Source organism: Typopeltis vanoorti, chromosome 12 (genome assembly GCF_054136105.1).
Source record: "Typopeltis vanoorti isolate ZY-2024b chromosome 12, IOZ_Tvanoo_1.0, whole genome shotgun sequence".
Taxonomy (NCBI): Eukaryota; Metazoa; Arthropoda; class Arachnida; order Uropygi; family Thelyphonidae; genus Typopeltis; species Typopeltis vanoorti.
The window spans coordinates 63,328,173-63,345,967 of record NC_143560.1 but is presented as its reverse complement, the minus strand read 5'-3'; the positions used below and the strand labels follow the sequence as shown (position 1 = coordinate 63,345,967).

At 35.1% G+C, this 17,795-nt stretch overlaps 1 protein-coding gene across 1 annotated transcript in view; it reads right to left on the bottom strand.

Moving 5' to 3' along the window:
* Window positions 1-2,966: 2,966 nt before the first annotated feature.
* The window catches only part of ValRS (Valyl-tRNA synthetase), a 464,082-nt gene continuing 449,253 nt past the window's right edge, over window positions 2,967-17,795 (bottom strand). Inside the window, exon 26 of the mRNA XM_090401956.1 lies at window positions 2,967-4,373. Within this exon, the coding sequence (XP_090258082.1) occupies window positions 4,308-4,373 (66 nt within the window). The 3' untranslated portion in view covers window positions 2,967-4,307. The remainder of the gene's footprint in view (window positions 4,374-17,795) is intronic.

Below are 17,795 nucleotides of genomic sequence, written 5' to 3'. Positions count from 1 at the left end.
ATAACATTCATAAAAGGATTATGGTAGTTAAAGCAATCACTTTAATATTAACTTGTAACCAGTAAAGAAGTAGATGGGACAAAATCTGCAACATTTAAGCAAATGAAAAAGTGAAGCATTTTTGAATTTTGTATCACAGACTACTGAGAAGGTGAAACATTATTATTATTATTATTATATGACACCTCCAGGGAGTCCAAAGACTCATCGAGGGAGAGTGTGCCAACAGCATCGAACGATCGACTCCCTTCCAACTACTAACTGCACTCAAACGTGCTTAACTTTTTTTTGCTTGAGCCATTAGTAGCAGAGGCTCTACCAATCGAATCAAAAATGTGTTTCAGAAACATAAGAGTAATATTTCTGGAAGGATCAACAAGTTATCATCCATGTATCAATACAGGTATCCCTAGATTAAAGCGGTTAATTAATCCCTCGAAGTTACTGCGTATATCAAAATCGGATTAATCAAATCTATTAATCAATGTAAAAAATTACAATTCGTCCATGATCGATTACTGTATTAATAATTCATTTTATATGGTACTCTTTTAGGAAAGATAAAAAATAAATGTTTAATAAATACTTGTACCTACATTATTTACTGCAATTTTTTTATCAAAAGAAGTTATCAAGAATTGTTTGAACAGTTTTTTTTTTTTTTCTCATTTCATCTCATCTTCCTTATACCCTCTTTTACCTTGCGGTGTCGAGGGTCCATTGATCATCGGACCTCACTCCATTTACAGGATAAGGTGGTCAGCCTTATGCCCCGGAGTATCCTATGGCCTAAAGTGTTGAGTTCTCAAGGCCAGTTTGCCTGCTTTGCGGGATAAAAAACCCCAGAATAAACTGGGGAAAAAACCCTGCTGTCCATGCCAAAGACTGGCTAACTTGGCTATGGCTAAGGAAGATCCTTCAGCTCCTCACGTCACTGACGGGAATCGAACCTAGGACACTCCTTCCCAGGTATATGGTTGCGAAGCGCATAGCGACTAAGCTAACCATGCGGACTTTTTTTTTTCTTATTGGCATAAATTCTACGATAACAAGCAAACTGACTCTCCAGACATCGGCAAACAAGCAATAAAACATAAAGAAAAAACACTGGAAATATAATACATGATGGTACAAATTAAGTGGATATTGAATCCAACATTATTTCATAGCCGAATATAGAAACTACAAGAGTTTCATGCCAAATATATAGAAACCATAAAAGTTTCGGCGGATGCAAGCATAAGCAACTGTATGGGCAACTCGTAGTAACGGTGGAGTAAGCTCCAGATCACTTTCCTTAGTATTTTCCATAATGTAAAGCACATCTCCAAGGAGACATGTATGATAAATAAGCCTTTGACTCTCTATTTCAGTAATACATGATGGTTTATTTATTTTCAGTTACAATCTAGAAATTATTGAACAAAGAATAAAAAAAAACAACTAAACCATACCATACTGACATCAGAAGTCACCGTATCTCTCAGATACTGTCAAATATCACAAACCTTTACATAACGTGTTAAACCAAACTGACAGCAAAAAAACAGATTGAAATATCACTCTAACAAAAGAATGCACAGCTACTCGTGACCTCCAAGCTATACACTGAATTGTGTAAGAATATTTATATTAAATATTTTGCATGTATCGGTCAGATCAGCTGCAAGCTCCGCAGGGTTAAAGGTGCGTTAATCAAAACTCTTGCTGCATATATCAAGGAACTGTCGCAATTAACCTTCCCGCATTAAGCAAGGGATACCTGTATATGGGGGAAATAAAAATCCTTCGTGGTTGAACACAAAGAATTTGTTGCCGTTGTTGTGACCTGTAATAAAATATATCAATCTTCTGCGTTGGGGGGGAAATAAACAGTATTATCTACTGTGACATGTTGGAACTGTCCAAGCTACTTGAAGAGTAGGTGGAACAATTAATCTCTGTCATGACATAGTGTAAAACATGCAGAGCACTACCACACATCCAATAAGGTAAAAACATTCTTGAGCATGCAGTTTCCTGATTTTCTTTACTCAACTTTTGTTTAAATCTTGAGTAAAGATAATGTGGGAAGGGGGAATAATCCATTTCCTGTCCTACGGAAAAATTCCAAATCTGCACGATCTCTACATTATTTTGCAAGATTATGTGAGAAAGAAGATGTTTACATTTTGCTGATGGCCAAAACCCTGGCCTATTATAAGGATAGAATATGAAGCAACTGTAAAAGATTATCATTTGCTGCAAAACATTTGGCAATCTCAAATATCATTTTGCAACTTGGCTTACTATGAATGATTTAACTTAAGAGGTATACAAGCTTCTATATCAATGGGGCAATTTAGAATTGGCCCATTGATATAGAGCACCTGTAAGACTCTCCTTCACACAGGATTGAATGATAGAAAACTGGAGTACTATGCGGAAGCCATTACGAGTCTTAAAGACTACTTTTGGAGTCAACATGGGCAGTGAGGGGATTTACAAGCTGTACTGATTGATTTACCAGAAATTTGGGAAATGGCCAATTTGTGATCATCTTCACCTCAATGACTGTAGACAGATACTTTGGGTCACGGAGGACACCATGATAGGATATTAGGTCTTTTATCAATTACAGCTTTGAAATTCTCCCACAGTTGCCGAAGTTTTATATTTTGTATTATTTGACAAGCTCTTTCTGTGATATGAAGATATTGGTGAAATTAACAGCAGCATAATGAAGTATTTATTCTATCATATCACAAAACATTTCTGAGCAATGGATCATCATTCATCCAGCACGCTTTTCAAATATTTTAAAGACATTCTGAACAGTTGTAACAGAAAACTTTCTATCAAGAATTATGCATGAGAATTTCTTTTCAATTATAATTTTTGACTGGAATGTATAAAGAAAAGTTCTATTTCTGAACATTTTCATGTAAATGCCAACTATTCTGAAGAATAAGTCTGAAAATTCATAATTCTAGAAAAATTTTTTTATTAGAAAAACACATAAATTAATAATTTTAATGAAAATCTTCAGCATACAAAGTTTAACCAAACAACTGTGCACATCAGTGTAGATATATTTCTTAAAGTTCTATGCAATATTGTATAAGTCAAGTAGATATTAGATCCAACATTATTTCAAAACCAAATGTAGAAACTATGAAAGTTTCATAAAAATAAGTTGACTAGAGAGCTTACAGGAATACACTCATCGGCAGGTTGATTCACAAGTTGCCTTAGTATGGACTACTTAGAAAAATAGCACTGCCCAAGCATCTATAAATTCACTTTCTATTAGTCCATTTTGATAAGGTTTCACTGGCTGACAGCTTTCGAACTGGTTGGTTGCCCTCAAAGACAAGACAGAAACTCTCAATCAGTGCATAAAAGTATTTACTAAAATAAAGAGCCAAAAGGCGTCAATTCGGTGATACAAAATTATATAAGTAAAGTATGAAATAATCTAATAATAAAAATAATCTGGATCTAATATCCACTTTACTTATATAATTTTGCATTGCTCAACTGAAGCCATTTGGATCTTTATTTTAGTAAATACTTTTATGAGCTGACCGAGAGTTCGCTTATGAAAATTACACCTTCTGACATTTCAATTTCCTTAGTACTGAATGACAGTTTTTGCTCTCTTAAGGTTTCTTCCTGCTCTCTGAGGAGAACCAACCAGTTCGAAACAGCTGGTTGAAACCTCATAAAAATGGACTAATAGAAAGCGAATATATAGACGATTGGGTGGCGCCTATGTTTTCTAAGTAGTCTGCACTAAGGCAACTCGTGAATGCCAGTGAGTGTATTCCTGTAAGCTCTCTAGTCAACTTATTTATAAGAAACTTTCCTAGTTTCTACATTTAGCTTTGAAATAATGCAGGATCTAATATCCACTTTACTTATATAATTTTGCATTGCTGAACTGAAGCCTTTGGGCTCTTTATTTCAGTTAAAGTTTTATGCAATATTTTTAAAGTAAATTGTTTTTTACAGCATTGATTTTAGAAGCTGATGATAGTAGCAAAATGCTTATCTACAGTGAATGCAGCAGGCATGTGTGGATGCATCCAAAATAATTTTAAATATGCACTGTGAATTGCAAAACTAGACAAATATTTATCGCAGCAATGCTATTGTATATAGGAATGTCCAAAAAAGAATGCTGTATTAAATTTAATAGTCACCCCTCCCAATAGCTGTTTGGAGTACCTAATATATACAACTGTCTTTGATTATTGATTTCTAGATTCAATCTTGCCGTGCTGAATTTACATTTAGAGTTTTCCTTCTTTTTCAATCTTGCTTTGCTATAGAGTTTTTAAAGTTTCTATTGCTTGTATTAACTTGTCTACTTCTCCTTCTATCTGTGCAAGCTAAAAGAAAAAAATATCAAATACAAAATATTACTACAACAAAAAATGAATTCAGTATACATATATTTTTTTTCTTTTCAAATTCTACTTATACAGACTACAATGTTAACAAGTTTACTACCCTTGCAAGTTTTAGTGACAACTACAAATTGCACTATTACCATAAACATGTTGATCAAAATAGGGATGGGGAAGCTGTGACCCTCAGGCTGCATACAGCCTTTTCACATATTTAGTCACTTTTCATTATGCATCTTCATTGCTTACAAATTATACATCCTCAAACAGTGCGTGTTTTAATTAATTATATTTAAAAATCATTCTTTTTAAACTACAATGTCAAAAAAAATCAACCACTATTTTCGATTTATCCATTATTCTATTGGCATTTCATCCTTATCCATCATTCAATGGTTACTACACTATCATAATATATTAATTTGTTACTAGAGGCCTTTATGAGTGCTCAGTGCAATGCCAGCTGTGATTTAAAAAAATTGTTTGGTTTTGCACATATGTTGCTATATTGCAGTGCTGTGATATGTATTCCATTTTATAACAAGCTGAATGAGAAGTTTTTGTTTAATTTGTTTATTAATTTTTTTTTAAAAATTTTAATATCCCAAATACGAAGAAAGAACAATTAAGGAGGAGAACAGAGTATTGAGTATTTAATAACAAATGGAAGCTGCAGTACTACATGCTTGCAGTCAAAGATAAAATGGTGTGCTTACTTTGTGATATGGTGATTTGAACAGTGAAAAGATGCGATGCTCATCAGCATTAAGGACCACAATTATGCAAAATTGGAAGGAGAATGACAAATTATACCTTCTCAATTAATTATATTTAAAAATTGGTATTTTTAAATATCGCCATAAGTAGGGATGCCAGTGAAAAACAAGACAGCCAGCAACATCCCACAAAGGTATGTCCGTTTTTTTCCCCCCCTATATATATAATTTCCCCCCTGGTCTTATCCCATAACATCCTTCTCCTTCCCCAAAGTATTCTCTACCCACCCTTAATTTTTTAAAAAATATAAAAAAAACCAGGGTTTTTCAAAAAAGTTCACATACCTCTTGCCTCACCAATAATTCTCCCACATCTCTTAAACCCCACTTTTCCACCCCCCCCCACCCGTTCAGTCATACTTCCTTCCTTCAACAATGAATGTATACTGCCATACGCCAGGATGCCACTGAAAAAGAAAAACGCCAGCAACATCCCAAAAAGGTATGTTCTGGTTTTTCTTCCTATATAATCTTCATATATCTGTACATATAAAACATCAGTAATGCCCTAAAATTTGGATAAAAAGCCAATGACATTATAAAAAAGAGGTACTCCTTTAATAAAAATAGGCTAAAATAGCCATAAAAATAAAATCAAATACAAAATATCATTAGAACATAAAAATGTTTATATCGCATATTTATATGATTTAAATTTGCCACTGATCTTACTGACTCAGCACACGTTTTATTTTATATTTGTGTTATAGGATTTGTTAAATTTTCTTTTAATGATAAATGAGAGCTACAGTACTACATGCTTGCGGTCAAAGATAAAATGGTATGTTTACTTTGTGATACTGCGATTTCAGCATTAAGGAATCACAAATACGCAAAATTGAAGGAGAACTGGGAAAATCTATACTTATAAATTATGAACTTCAAAATAAAAAACAAACAAACAAACCCAATAACAACAATTATTTCAAGTGATGACAGGATGGAGTAATGAAATTACTGAAGTAATGTATAAAGTAGTATATATGCCAGCCTAGTTGGCCATTAGCGTATCCGCTCTCCAGCCAAAAGGCTACAGGTTTTTGAATTCCGCCATGGATGTTTGTGATTGTCTTTGAAAAATACTAGTAGTGGTGGTGGGTGATAGATGGCATTGGTGTAGATGGTGGATTGAGTGGTGGAGACAGAGATGTAGAGTAGGTGACCTCTCTCGATGAGTCTTTTGATTTCCTGGAGGTGTCGGTAATAATAATAATAATATACTGTGAGAAATGGGAAGCCATATAATGATGTGGAAATCAAAAAACAGTGCATTATCCAAGATGCAGCATATCTGAATTCAGATAAGGTTAATAAATACAAACACTTCAAAAAATTTGCCCAAATGAAGATACTTATTTTTCAACTGTCCTAGATGAGTCCAGCAGTGATCTTACTGACTCAGCACAAGTTTTATTATGTATTTGTGTTATAGATGTAGATTTTCAGAGTTATGAGGAGCTACTAACTTTGGCTACTCTCATGGGAAGAACATGTGGAATTGACATACTTAATATTTTTAAAGATAAATGTCGGTAAGAAAAGCTTAATTTGTGTAATTTAGTAAGTATATGTACAGATAGTGCTCCTATGAGAGAAAACATGAAGGATTTATTGCATTTTCACAAATTGAAATACAAAATTCTGATAACTTGATTTCATTTTATTGTCTACTACATTAACAGAATCTTTGCACAAAATTTACTGTTTTAAAAGATACATTAAGGAAAATTATTGATACTGTTAACTATATTCGAGCAACTTTTTCAAGGCATCGCTAGTTTCACAATGTGCTTCAAATTGATGAAGAAACATTAAGTGTGGATCTTCCTTATCACTCTAAAGTATTCTGATCGTCACAGGGAAAAGTTATAGAAAAAGTTTTAGCCTTATGAAAACAAATTATAGATTTTTTACGTAGAACAAAATAAACTTGTAAATTTTTTAAAGAGGGTATTTGCAGAAATGCTGCACTTTTATGACTTAACAATTTGTTTACAAGGCAAAACTAAATCAATATATCAAATGTGGAAGAATATTCAAGCATTTAGGAAGAAGTGTTTTTTTTTTTTTTTAAACTTCTTTCCAAACCTGTAATTTTCAGCCCAACATTTTTTTATGTTGGGCTGAAATGGGCAGTCATTAAGTTATGTACCACTTAGTTATATAAATTAATCTAAAGCTTGTATTCCTATAATATAATAAAATAAAGTGTTTTATTAGCTGTCCAGATGTTTTGTTTGCAGAACTCCAATCTTGAATTATTAATTTTTTTTTTTGTAAATAAATAAAAACACTTTTGAGAGTTTTAATAGATTTTTAATGTTGTGCTAATGATATTCATACAACCTGTTTATAATTTTGGTATGCAATATGACCTGTTTATAATTTTGGCACAATTTATTATATCAAACTGTGTGGTCCTCTAATGCCAAGGTTCCCCATCTCTAAATTAGGTTACAGAAAAAAAACTTAAATTTATAGGGAATTTTCTACACTAATATACCATTTGATTACTATGTTATTATTGCAGACAAACACTTAAGTAAATTATTCATATACTGATATCATATTAGAAGGTACTAATTACCTGCATGAAGTTTTCTGTGTAGAGAACTTAAAAAATCTGGATCCATTTTCCTCAAACCAGTATCCATATCATAATTTTGCAATCATTGTTTTTTAATTTCATCTCATCTTCCACCTTTAAATCTTCCACATTAAATCCCACAATGTGGGATTTAATATCCCCTTAATTTAAATAATGTTTATATCGCTGAAATGAAGCCTATTGGCTCTTTATATTTAAGTAATCTCATCTTCCATTTTTTTGCATTAGTCTCAATGGCATCATTGGCACCTAGCTTCTTTGAAACCTGATACTGCTCGTGATAGGGCCATTAATTCCAACTGCACTCTACACATACTCTTCTTGTTGGTTTCCTGTTTTGTGGGATAAAAATTCTTGTAAAGGCTCTTTGCAACATAGACAGGATTTGAACCCAGGTATATCCAACCAAAGATTGTTGATACTGACTGAGCTACGGAGACTTTATTGTTTATTTAATTTTTATAAAAAATTTTATCTATATGACATTATGATTATTATCTATATGGATCACATTATGAAGAAAAGTAGTTTCAAACCTGATGTCAAAATTGAAGATGTTAATCTCAGCTCTTTACTCTATGCAGATGATGTTATACTTCTAAATAAATCTGCTACAAGATTCCCTGACTAAATTGAATAACTCTTGTAATAGATTTGCTATGAAGGTCAGCAATAACAAGACAAAGACAATGAAAATATCAACTGCATTGTGAATGGAGAACCTATAAAACAAGTAAAACATTTCAGCTACTTAGGCACGATTTTTAGTGAAGATGGTAAATTAAATATGGAAATAGACAACAGAATCAACAAAGCTGGTATGGTAGTGTAAATATATTTGTTATCATATTTATATTGCATATCTCTTGTTAATTGTTCTATTCCCTTTTTTCCTTATACTCCCGCTAAATAAGATCTTTCACTGTGCCTTTTTATATAATCCTAAGTATCCTATTTTCAATAAAGATCATGTGCAAAACTCAAACAAAGTGAATTTCTCAAGATAGAGCCAATTTCTCCCTGATTGAAAATCTGGTATCAAATCCTTTTCGGAACTAAGAGAATTTATTTGTTTAGCTGCATCTTAGTTCCTATACAAGATAGAATTTCTTGTCAGAGATATGATTCACAGATTATCACGATTTCCAAAACTATCAGAATTACTCAAGCCCTTACTAATTTATTCTTAACTGCAGTCGTATCCGTTTCCTATCTTAAACTTCCATGCTTCTTGCATATACAGGTTCTATAATTAAAGCAGGTTGTGCACTGACTCAAATGATCAGACATGTATTTTGGATTAAAAGACAAAGAAATTTATTCATACTAAATACGAATACATGTTAAACAAAACTTTAACTAGTTGAAAGGTCCTCAAAATTAAATAAGCTAAACTAACACACAAGATAAGGTTCACAATAGGTATTTCTCATCAGATGATTTATAACAGAATTTCAACCTGCCCATATCCCAATTACTTAATACAAATAAGTAGATTTAGTCTCACTTCCTCCTTAATTAATTTCAATACAATACATCGACCTAAAATTAACAACAATACTTGAAACTTTACACTTCTAATACCAAAGATCATTTGTTAAAGGAATAGGTCTAAAGTCCTGAATTCTGCTTTAACGAGTCCGATTTACAAATTTTACACACAATTGCTCACCCTGGCTTCAAGATATCATACAATAAGACATAAACTCTACTTTATCAGCCTGACGAATTCAATTAGATGATATTTCTCATTCTGTTCATTTAGACTTTCTTCCGATCGCTTCCTTGTCGATAATTCTTCGGACACGTGCTTTTTTCTAACCTTATGCTCAGGAACCCATCAGACGGAAATGTGCACTTGGTGCTACTCAAAACGTTGCCGTTCGCTGGTCGTCTCGTCGCATGAAATGCTATGCTTGGACAAGCCTGCTACTTAGCCACATCGTCGCCGCTGAACGTCACTTACTCGTTCCCGTCACATCGAAGCAACTACCCACAGAAAATCGCAGGGGTCAACCAACATCCAAAACCTGAACGAGTTGAAAAATAACTACCAAAAAGATGCCTCGAACTAGCATCGCTAAAACTTTTATAGGCTTTGCGTCTGTTCTCCCTAATATGTCATTGATTTTGCAGACGCCACCCAAATTTTGCACATCGCACCTTCTCTTCTCATTGCGTCTTCACGAAATTAGTTTACACGTGCCTTCGGTTCATATCTCAATTTGCCCACGGTCATGTTATTAATCAGATTACGATTGTTTACGCTAAACTTCAAGACCTTGTTACAAAGTCTCCTTTACAATACCTTATTTTCTTGTCGTTATTTAATGATTTACAATCTTATACATAAAAATTTTACATCAAAAGACTATTAATACTATATGTACAACGATTCAACTATTATCTATTTACAAGTCATTTTTTTTTTCAGAAAGATGTTGCATCTCAGTTAAATCTCGAATGAAACACTGAAAGACAATTTAAGTGTTCATTCCAGATTTAACAGTAGGAAGTCAACTGAATAAATTTATATAGTATAAGAGAGAAATTAGTCAAAAAATTAGCTGCATACAAGACAGTGTTCAAACTAATTTTAACTCATGGATCTGAGAGCTGGGTTAGAAGTAAAACACTTGAGGAAAGACTAGAGACCACAGATATGCGAGTCCTGAGAAAGATTAGAGAGGTGAACAGATGGCATCAGTGGCAATGTCATATTAAAAACAAGGATATTAGGAAAGAACTTGACATTGTTAGCATCCAGGAATGTGTTAGCCAAGCTAATCTCAGGTGGTATGGTCACTTAAACAGAATGGGAGAGGAAAGATTAGCAAAATAAGTGTTCTTTGCCAGGAAAAAGACCCAGAGGAAGACCAAGATATAGGTGGATTGATACAGTAAAAAGTGCCTTAGAAGACAGGAATATAAGATCTGATAATGTTGAAGTCTTGACAGATGTCAAATTAATTTGGAGGAAAATTGTACATAGAAAGTTAATAATGGTGTAAGTTTTTCATGCAGCACTATCATATCCTCTACACCCCTCGAGGGTACATATCAGGAATTTGATGATGATGATAAAATTCTTTATCACTGTTGAAGTAATGTCCATACAAGTGAATTCTTGACGGGCAAAACAAATCAAATGCATCTGAAGCTAAGTCCAGACTATGGCTAGGCTAAATGTTGCATGATTGTATAACCACCAACTGACAACCTATGAAATTTGAACAGTAAAAAGTCAGCCACCACATGGGCATAATTGTTGTTGAAAGTTTTTCCACTTGGTTATACTATAAATTAATACCAAGAAATTATATACTTTGTTTAATCCTTTATCCAAGTGTAAGCAAACAAAGTTTGTGCCTGAAGAATTTTCAGGACTGGTGCAACTCGTGGTAACAGTGGTATGACTTCATATCATTTGCCTTAGTATCCCATAATGCAAAGCACATCTTCTTGCAGATATGTATAATGCTATGCATTATGGGAAGGATCACTACCCATCTGCAAGAATATGTGCTTTTATATAAATATAAAATTAATCTCAAATATAAAATAAAATCTTAAATATAAAGAGCCAATAGGCTGAAGCCTATTGGCTCTTTATATTTAAGTAACTTAATGGTTGCACCTGTTTGACAACTCGTATAGCAGAGTATATAAGTTCTTTTCGCTATACCCTTTGGTATCTATTTGGTCTAGCTACTCACTGATGAAGCCTCAAAAAAGGCTGAAACCGGTCTGGGTAGTGACCTCTCCATAATGTAATAACAGCATACATTTCCTAGGAAATGTGTTTTTACATTATGGAAAATACCAAGAATAGCACTCAGACTTTACCCACCTTTGCAACGAGTTGCCCGAGATTGTACTACGTACTAGGACTACTTGCATTAGCTCACGCTAGTAATCGCCGATACTCTTATAGTTTACTATATCCGGCATGAAACTCTCCGATTCCAATCTTTGAGTTTCTTATTCGGTTTTAAAACAATGTGGGATTAATATCCCCTTAATTTAAATAATACTAAGAAATTATATACCTGGTTTAATCCTTTATCCAAGTGTAAGCAAACAAAGTTTGCACCTGAAGTATTTTCAACTTTCAACAAAAAACTATCTCTAATCCAGAGTATTATAATAATAAGGTGTGACACTTTTGAAACCGGTCTGGGTAGTGACCCTTCCCATAATGCATAGCCTTAAAATGTCTGCAAGGTGTGCTTTGCATTATGGGATACTAAGGCAAGTGAGGTGAAGTCATACCACCTTTACCATGAGTTGCCCCATACCTGAAAATACTTCAGGTGCAAACTCTGTTTGCTTACACTTGGATAAAGGATTAAACCACGTATATAATTTCTTGGTATCTTTAATTTATTAGGCAGTAATGATCAAGGAAAGGAAAGAGTAGCGATAGCATTCAATACCAAGCATGAAGATAAACTTCTTGATAGGAAGGCAATTTCAAATAGAGCTATGTGGACAAACTTCAAAATAATTGGACAATGAAACTTATGTGTTCCCTATACCCATTGAAAATTCTTTTAAGAACTTTTTGAGTCACTAGATTTCATTGGATTTATAGAGCCTCTGTAACTCGGTCGGTACAGACAAAGCCCTTTGGTCGAAAAGAACTGGGTTCGATTCCCATCCATGACATGATGTATCTTTATCTGGTCTCTTCTGACTAAAGGTGAGTTAGCCAGTCTTGTACAGATATAGAGGGTTTTCAACCAGAAACTCAGGTTTTTCATCCCTCAAAATAGTAAAATCAGCCCTGTGAACACACACAGATTTACGATCTAAGGAACCATAACTGATTTAACGAGCCATTCGCGGTCTCACCTTGCTTAGGCATGTACTTGGAGACGCATGGCGTAATCTTTGAGACAAGCATATGACACACAGATTTAGTCATAAAATATATATATACCAATCCCTCATTAGGTGGGCTCAGCTCTCTCCCCCAAAGGGTTAGGGGAGAAAGGTGTGTGTGTGGGGGGGAACCCCATACAAATAAATAAATACATACATTGGATTTATGTTCAGGATGTGGATTAGCAATAAATAAGAAAAGTCTGATTGGCTATGTTATTGTTGAAAACAATGTCTTCAGTGGTTCAGGACAAAAGAGTATATAGAAATTTTGAAATTGAAAGTGATCACTGTTTAGTTTTCGGTAGGATAAAATTTTTATTATTATTGTTGTTGTTATACAGATATCTCCATGGAGTCAGAAGACTCATCACACGAGATCCATTATTCACACACTATGCACCTTAGGCAACCCATTCCACTCATTCACCACTCTCCAAGCAGAAATCTAGTCCTAACGCTCTTGCTAATCGTACTCTTACACAATTTCCATGGGTGGCCCCTAGTTCTCCCTTCCTGCCATGTACTTAAAATAGTCTTCAGTGTCAATCCTATAAAAATCCCTTCCATGTAATCTGATGTGCAGTTTTGGCTACTTTTGCAATATGCCCCTAAACTTCAACTTCCTGTGCACAATCATCCCCCAAGTCCGCGGCCTCATCAGTTTCCTACAGTTCAGTTTTCCATCAATATAATACACAGCTTGCGATCTCTTCTTCCTAAAGTGCATTGCCTTACACTTAGTCATGTTAAACTGGCAGCCATTTACCATTGCTATGCTACTAGCCTATTTAAGTACCATATTTTGCAGTGTATAAGACACACTTTTTTTCTTTGAAAATAGGTCTGAAAAACAGGGGGTGCATCTTATATGCTGATATTCAGTTTTTTATTACTTTCATTTCTGGAAATTTTCTCTGTTCCAAGTTACGCAATTTCTTTCTTGCTTCCTTGCAGTGTGTGTGAGAGCATTCCAGTTACATAGAGTTCAGTGGATGCACATGCGCTGTCATCGATGATCACAGCTGTGTTCTTGTTCATTTAAACTTTCCAATTGTTGTGAACGGTGATAAATTTCTGCCGTTAAATTTTCTCTAAATTTCTTGGCAAATTATGGCTGAAAAACGTCGGCATTGCTACAATATTGTATACAAGCTACGTGTGATTGTGTATGCTAAAGAACATGGAAACAGAGTTGCAAAGGGACATTTTGCACCCCCCCCCCAACTGAGAAAATGATAAGAACTTGGTGGAATCAGGAAGAGGATCTAAAAAAAAGCAACTCACAGTAAACATAACCTACGATATACTTCTGGGTTTTGACGAAGAAGATTGGGTACTCTTTCCTAGTTAGATTAGGTATTTGTTGAAAGTAGACCTACTTATTACTTTATATTTGAAATACTGTAAATTCATTATAATATTCAGTGATAAAGTTTTTTCCTAAAAAAAGGTGTACAAAAAAGGGGGTGCATCTTACACGGTACATAATCAGCAAACAATTGAATATTTCCCCATGAAATTTCCTATCATAACATTGATGTACAAATTAAATAACAGAGGATCAAGTACTGAGCAATGTGGTACACCAATACCTGCCTGCTTTCTTCTGGACTCAACTCCTCCACAAACCATGCATCTATCAATTAGCCATCCTCTAATCCAATTACCAGATTCATATCCATCTCCATCTGCTCCAATTTATACAACAAAGTGCTATGTGGAATCCGTTAAATGCATTTGCAAAGTCCAGGAGTATCACTGAGTAGCCATTCAAACTGCATTGTCACTTTATTATAAAAAGTAGTTCCTTGCATATTCTCATAACGCACAGGCCAATATGCCATCTAATCTCATGGCTGTGTTCACATTGTCACATCGAGGTTCTGAAATATTCTAAGCACTTCCATTTCTTCAACCTCTGCTCTCCCATCAGTCAATATCGCATCTGGCATTGCAACATAGATGGCATATCCTTGCAAAGTGATCACTCAGTAATTCAACTATTTGGTTGGTTTCTGTTACCTCCCCACCATTAACACTGTTTTAAGGTCATAGTTATTCCTCCTTTTACTTATCACATAGCAAATAGCTTGGGCTTCCTTACCATACAGGTTTCTCTTCTTGCTGGTGCCTTGTACTGCTCATGAGCATGCTGATCACTTTTTCTTTATATTTCCTCCACAATTTTTCTTTGTCTGCAATTCCTGATCACCCATGTAACTCCTATCTGATTTATCCTTCTGACTCAGGATATACAATCTGATATTGCTTTCTTCAAATACCTCTTGAGCACCATCTCTCTCCTCCAAATTCTTATGCCATGGCACTGCTGAAAGCTGACTCCTCAAGCTTGTCATTATCACCTACTTTGTAATCCCACATAAATCCCTTCTTAACAGAAATTTCTGCATATTTGGCAATCTCCCAGGTCAAGACTACCTGATCACTTCCCCAAGCAGAGGCAGCATAGCTAGAATGGTTACTGTTAAGTTCTCTAATGCAATGACCAGATCCAGAATGCATGAACCTAGTATCATCTCCATTATATGTTGTCTCAGGTAATTATCTCTCAGCAGCTGTATAAATTCCATTTCCTTCCATCCCTGTGACCCATTTTCCTCCTAATCCATGTCTCCATAGTTGAACCCCCCCCCCGTAACAATTACCCAACCTACACTTATTATGCTAATTTTCAAATGCATGTCATCTACATTCTCCCTTATACCCCTGGATTATAGCAGCAAACATTTTATATAATTTGTTATAAGTTATTATGAAATAACTTATCTTTCATAATAAATAACTCCTCTATTTCAAATACTTCTGACATTAGTATACATAAGCTGCAGTACTCTCTTCATTCCAGAACTTCACTTACACCTTGTGTTGCTTAGCCCACTCAAGTTAAGAGCCTAGGAAGCTACATTCATCACCATATGATCACTTTGCCACTCTAACCTTGAGGATGCCTGGAGGCTCCCCTCCCAACATTCTAGTTTCCTTGCCTCTGTACTTCCAAGTGCTTGAACAACACTTTCTCAAGTGTTGTTCACTTTCACCCTAAATCCATTCATATACAAACCATTCACCTTATATATATAAACACTTCCATATCAATTTCACCAACATTCAAAGCATTAATACAAATACCATTTATAGACATCAAAACCTGATTTCTTTTTTCCAACAGAACCTCAATTAGCATCCTCCGTGGCTACAGTCCACCTCAACTGTCTCAACTACATCCTGCAAAAAGTGAGGAATATGTGCTTTTGATAACACCATGATATCCCTTGTCAAAGGCTATCCAACTTGTATCTGCATTTTTTGATCTATTCTGGCTCAAGATTTCCTTATTCCACTTTACAGCCTTCATTTGCTGCCTTTAACGCTTCCCTAATTCTGAAAACCATGCTGCAATTTTTGGCTATCTACAATTAAAAATTGATTTCTTACAAACTAATTACCCAAATTATGAGATTATCCTCCCTGGGAACTTTAACACTCATAACACAAACTGGCTCCCCAACTTCACAGATCAAACCTTCTAACACTTTTTCTTAACTAGCTCTTGCTACAAATACACCACAGATGTATGCTCTCTCTTTCACAATTCTGATCACAATCTTATTCATGTCTTCTTCTCTACAGTTTGTCTCCTCCCAGCCAACATTAGCCTCATTCTGGAGGCTGATGTTGGTTTTTGTTGTTTTTCATTGGTCAGATTACTGCTTTTGCTCTCTCAATCCAAACATTTGCATTGAACTAATAACAAAATAACCATCACTGAAATAAGAGCCTTCATTCCCCACTCACTGCAAACCCTGGACCTGTATCCATGCTTTGGTCCTCAAAAATTGTGCCTCTGCAGTTATCAACAATTCCAAAGCAGACTTCATAAGAATGAAATGCAATAAACTTATCTCCTGTTAAACTGGCAGTCAAGCTTTCCAGTCCTTTGCTAAAGCTGTTGGGCATAACTTCTGTTCTTTTCTGGATGACAAGAAAATCACCTCCCATACTACCACAAATTGCCCACCGCATGTCTCTGAACTTTGCTAAAAGGACATCAGGAAAACCCTGATTAATCTTGATACTAATAAGGCTACCGGTACAGATGATATTCCATCAGTTATGCTCCAGAATTGACACCCGTCCTGTGTTGGCTATAGAAATTATCATATTCTACTGCCATCTACCCAAAAAAAAAACAGCATGGAAGCAAGCCTACATGCAGCTGTACTCAAAAAGGGAGACAAAAAATTAGCCATCTAACTACTGACGCATTGCTCTCACCTCAGTACTTTCAAAAGTGATGTCGAAGGTTATCAACAACCAGCTTCTTCATTACCTGAACTCAGTTAATTATCAGTCACCAATATCGATTCCACTATTCTTGTTCTAAGGCTGACCTCCCAGCTAATCTCAACCCACCTTTGGACAAAGGCCATAGAAAGATTTTGGAGAAACCCATGTTATCGCTCACAATATTTCAAAGGCATTTGGTTGTATCCTGAACAAGCTGTCATCTTATGGCCTTCTGCCTGCATTCTGTGATTGGATTGCTAGCTTTCTCAATGGTTGTTTGTTGCATGTCATGGTGGATGGCTTCCTCTAATCAGATTTCTCCATCAATGCTGGAGTGCCCTGGGGTTCTGTACTCTCGCCCATGCTCTTCTTCCTTCACATCAATGACCTCTCTGACTCAATGTTCTCTGATTTCAAATCCTATTCACAGCTTTGCTGATGACAGTACTCTTCATTTCTCTCCCCATTCAAGAAACCCTGTAGTACTCTATTGCTAACCACAAATATGAGAGTTCTGAGAAAAATTAGGTGAGTGAAGAGGCCGTCTCTTCACTCACCTAATTTTTCTCAGAACTCTCATATTTGTGGTCTCCAGTCTTTGATCAGATGTCTTATATCTAACCCAGCTCTTGGATCCATAAGTTAATATTGGTTTGAATACTGTCTTGTACTGTCCGACCACAGATGCGAGACCCCTTGACACTTCTGCGCATGGCAGAAGAGGGCAAATCCATTCTGATGAGAGGGTAATCAATGATGAGTGCTTATTATTATACATTATTGATATAAAAGAAAATTAGTTTTTCTTTTATATCAATGGCAGAG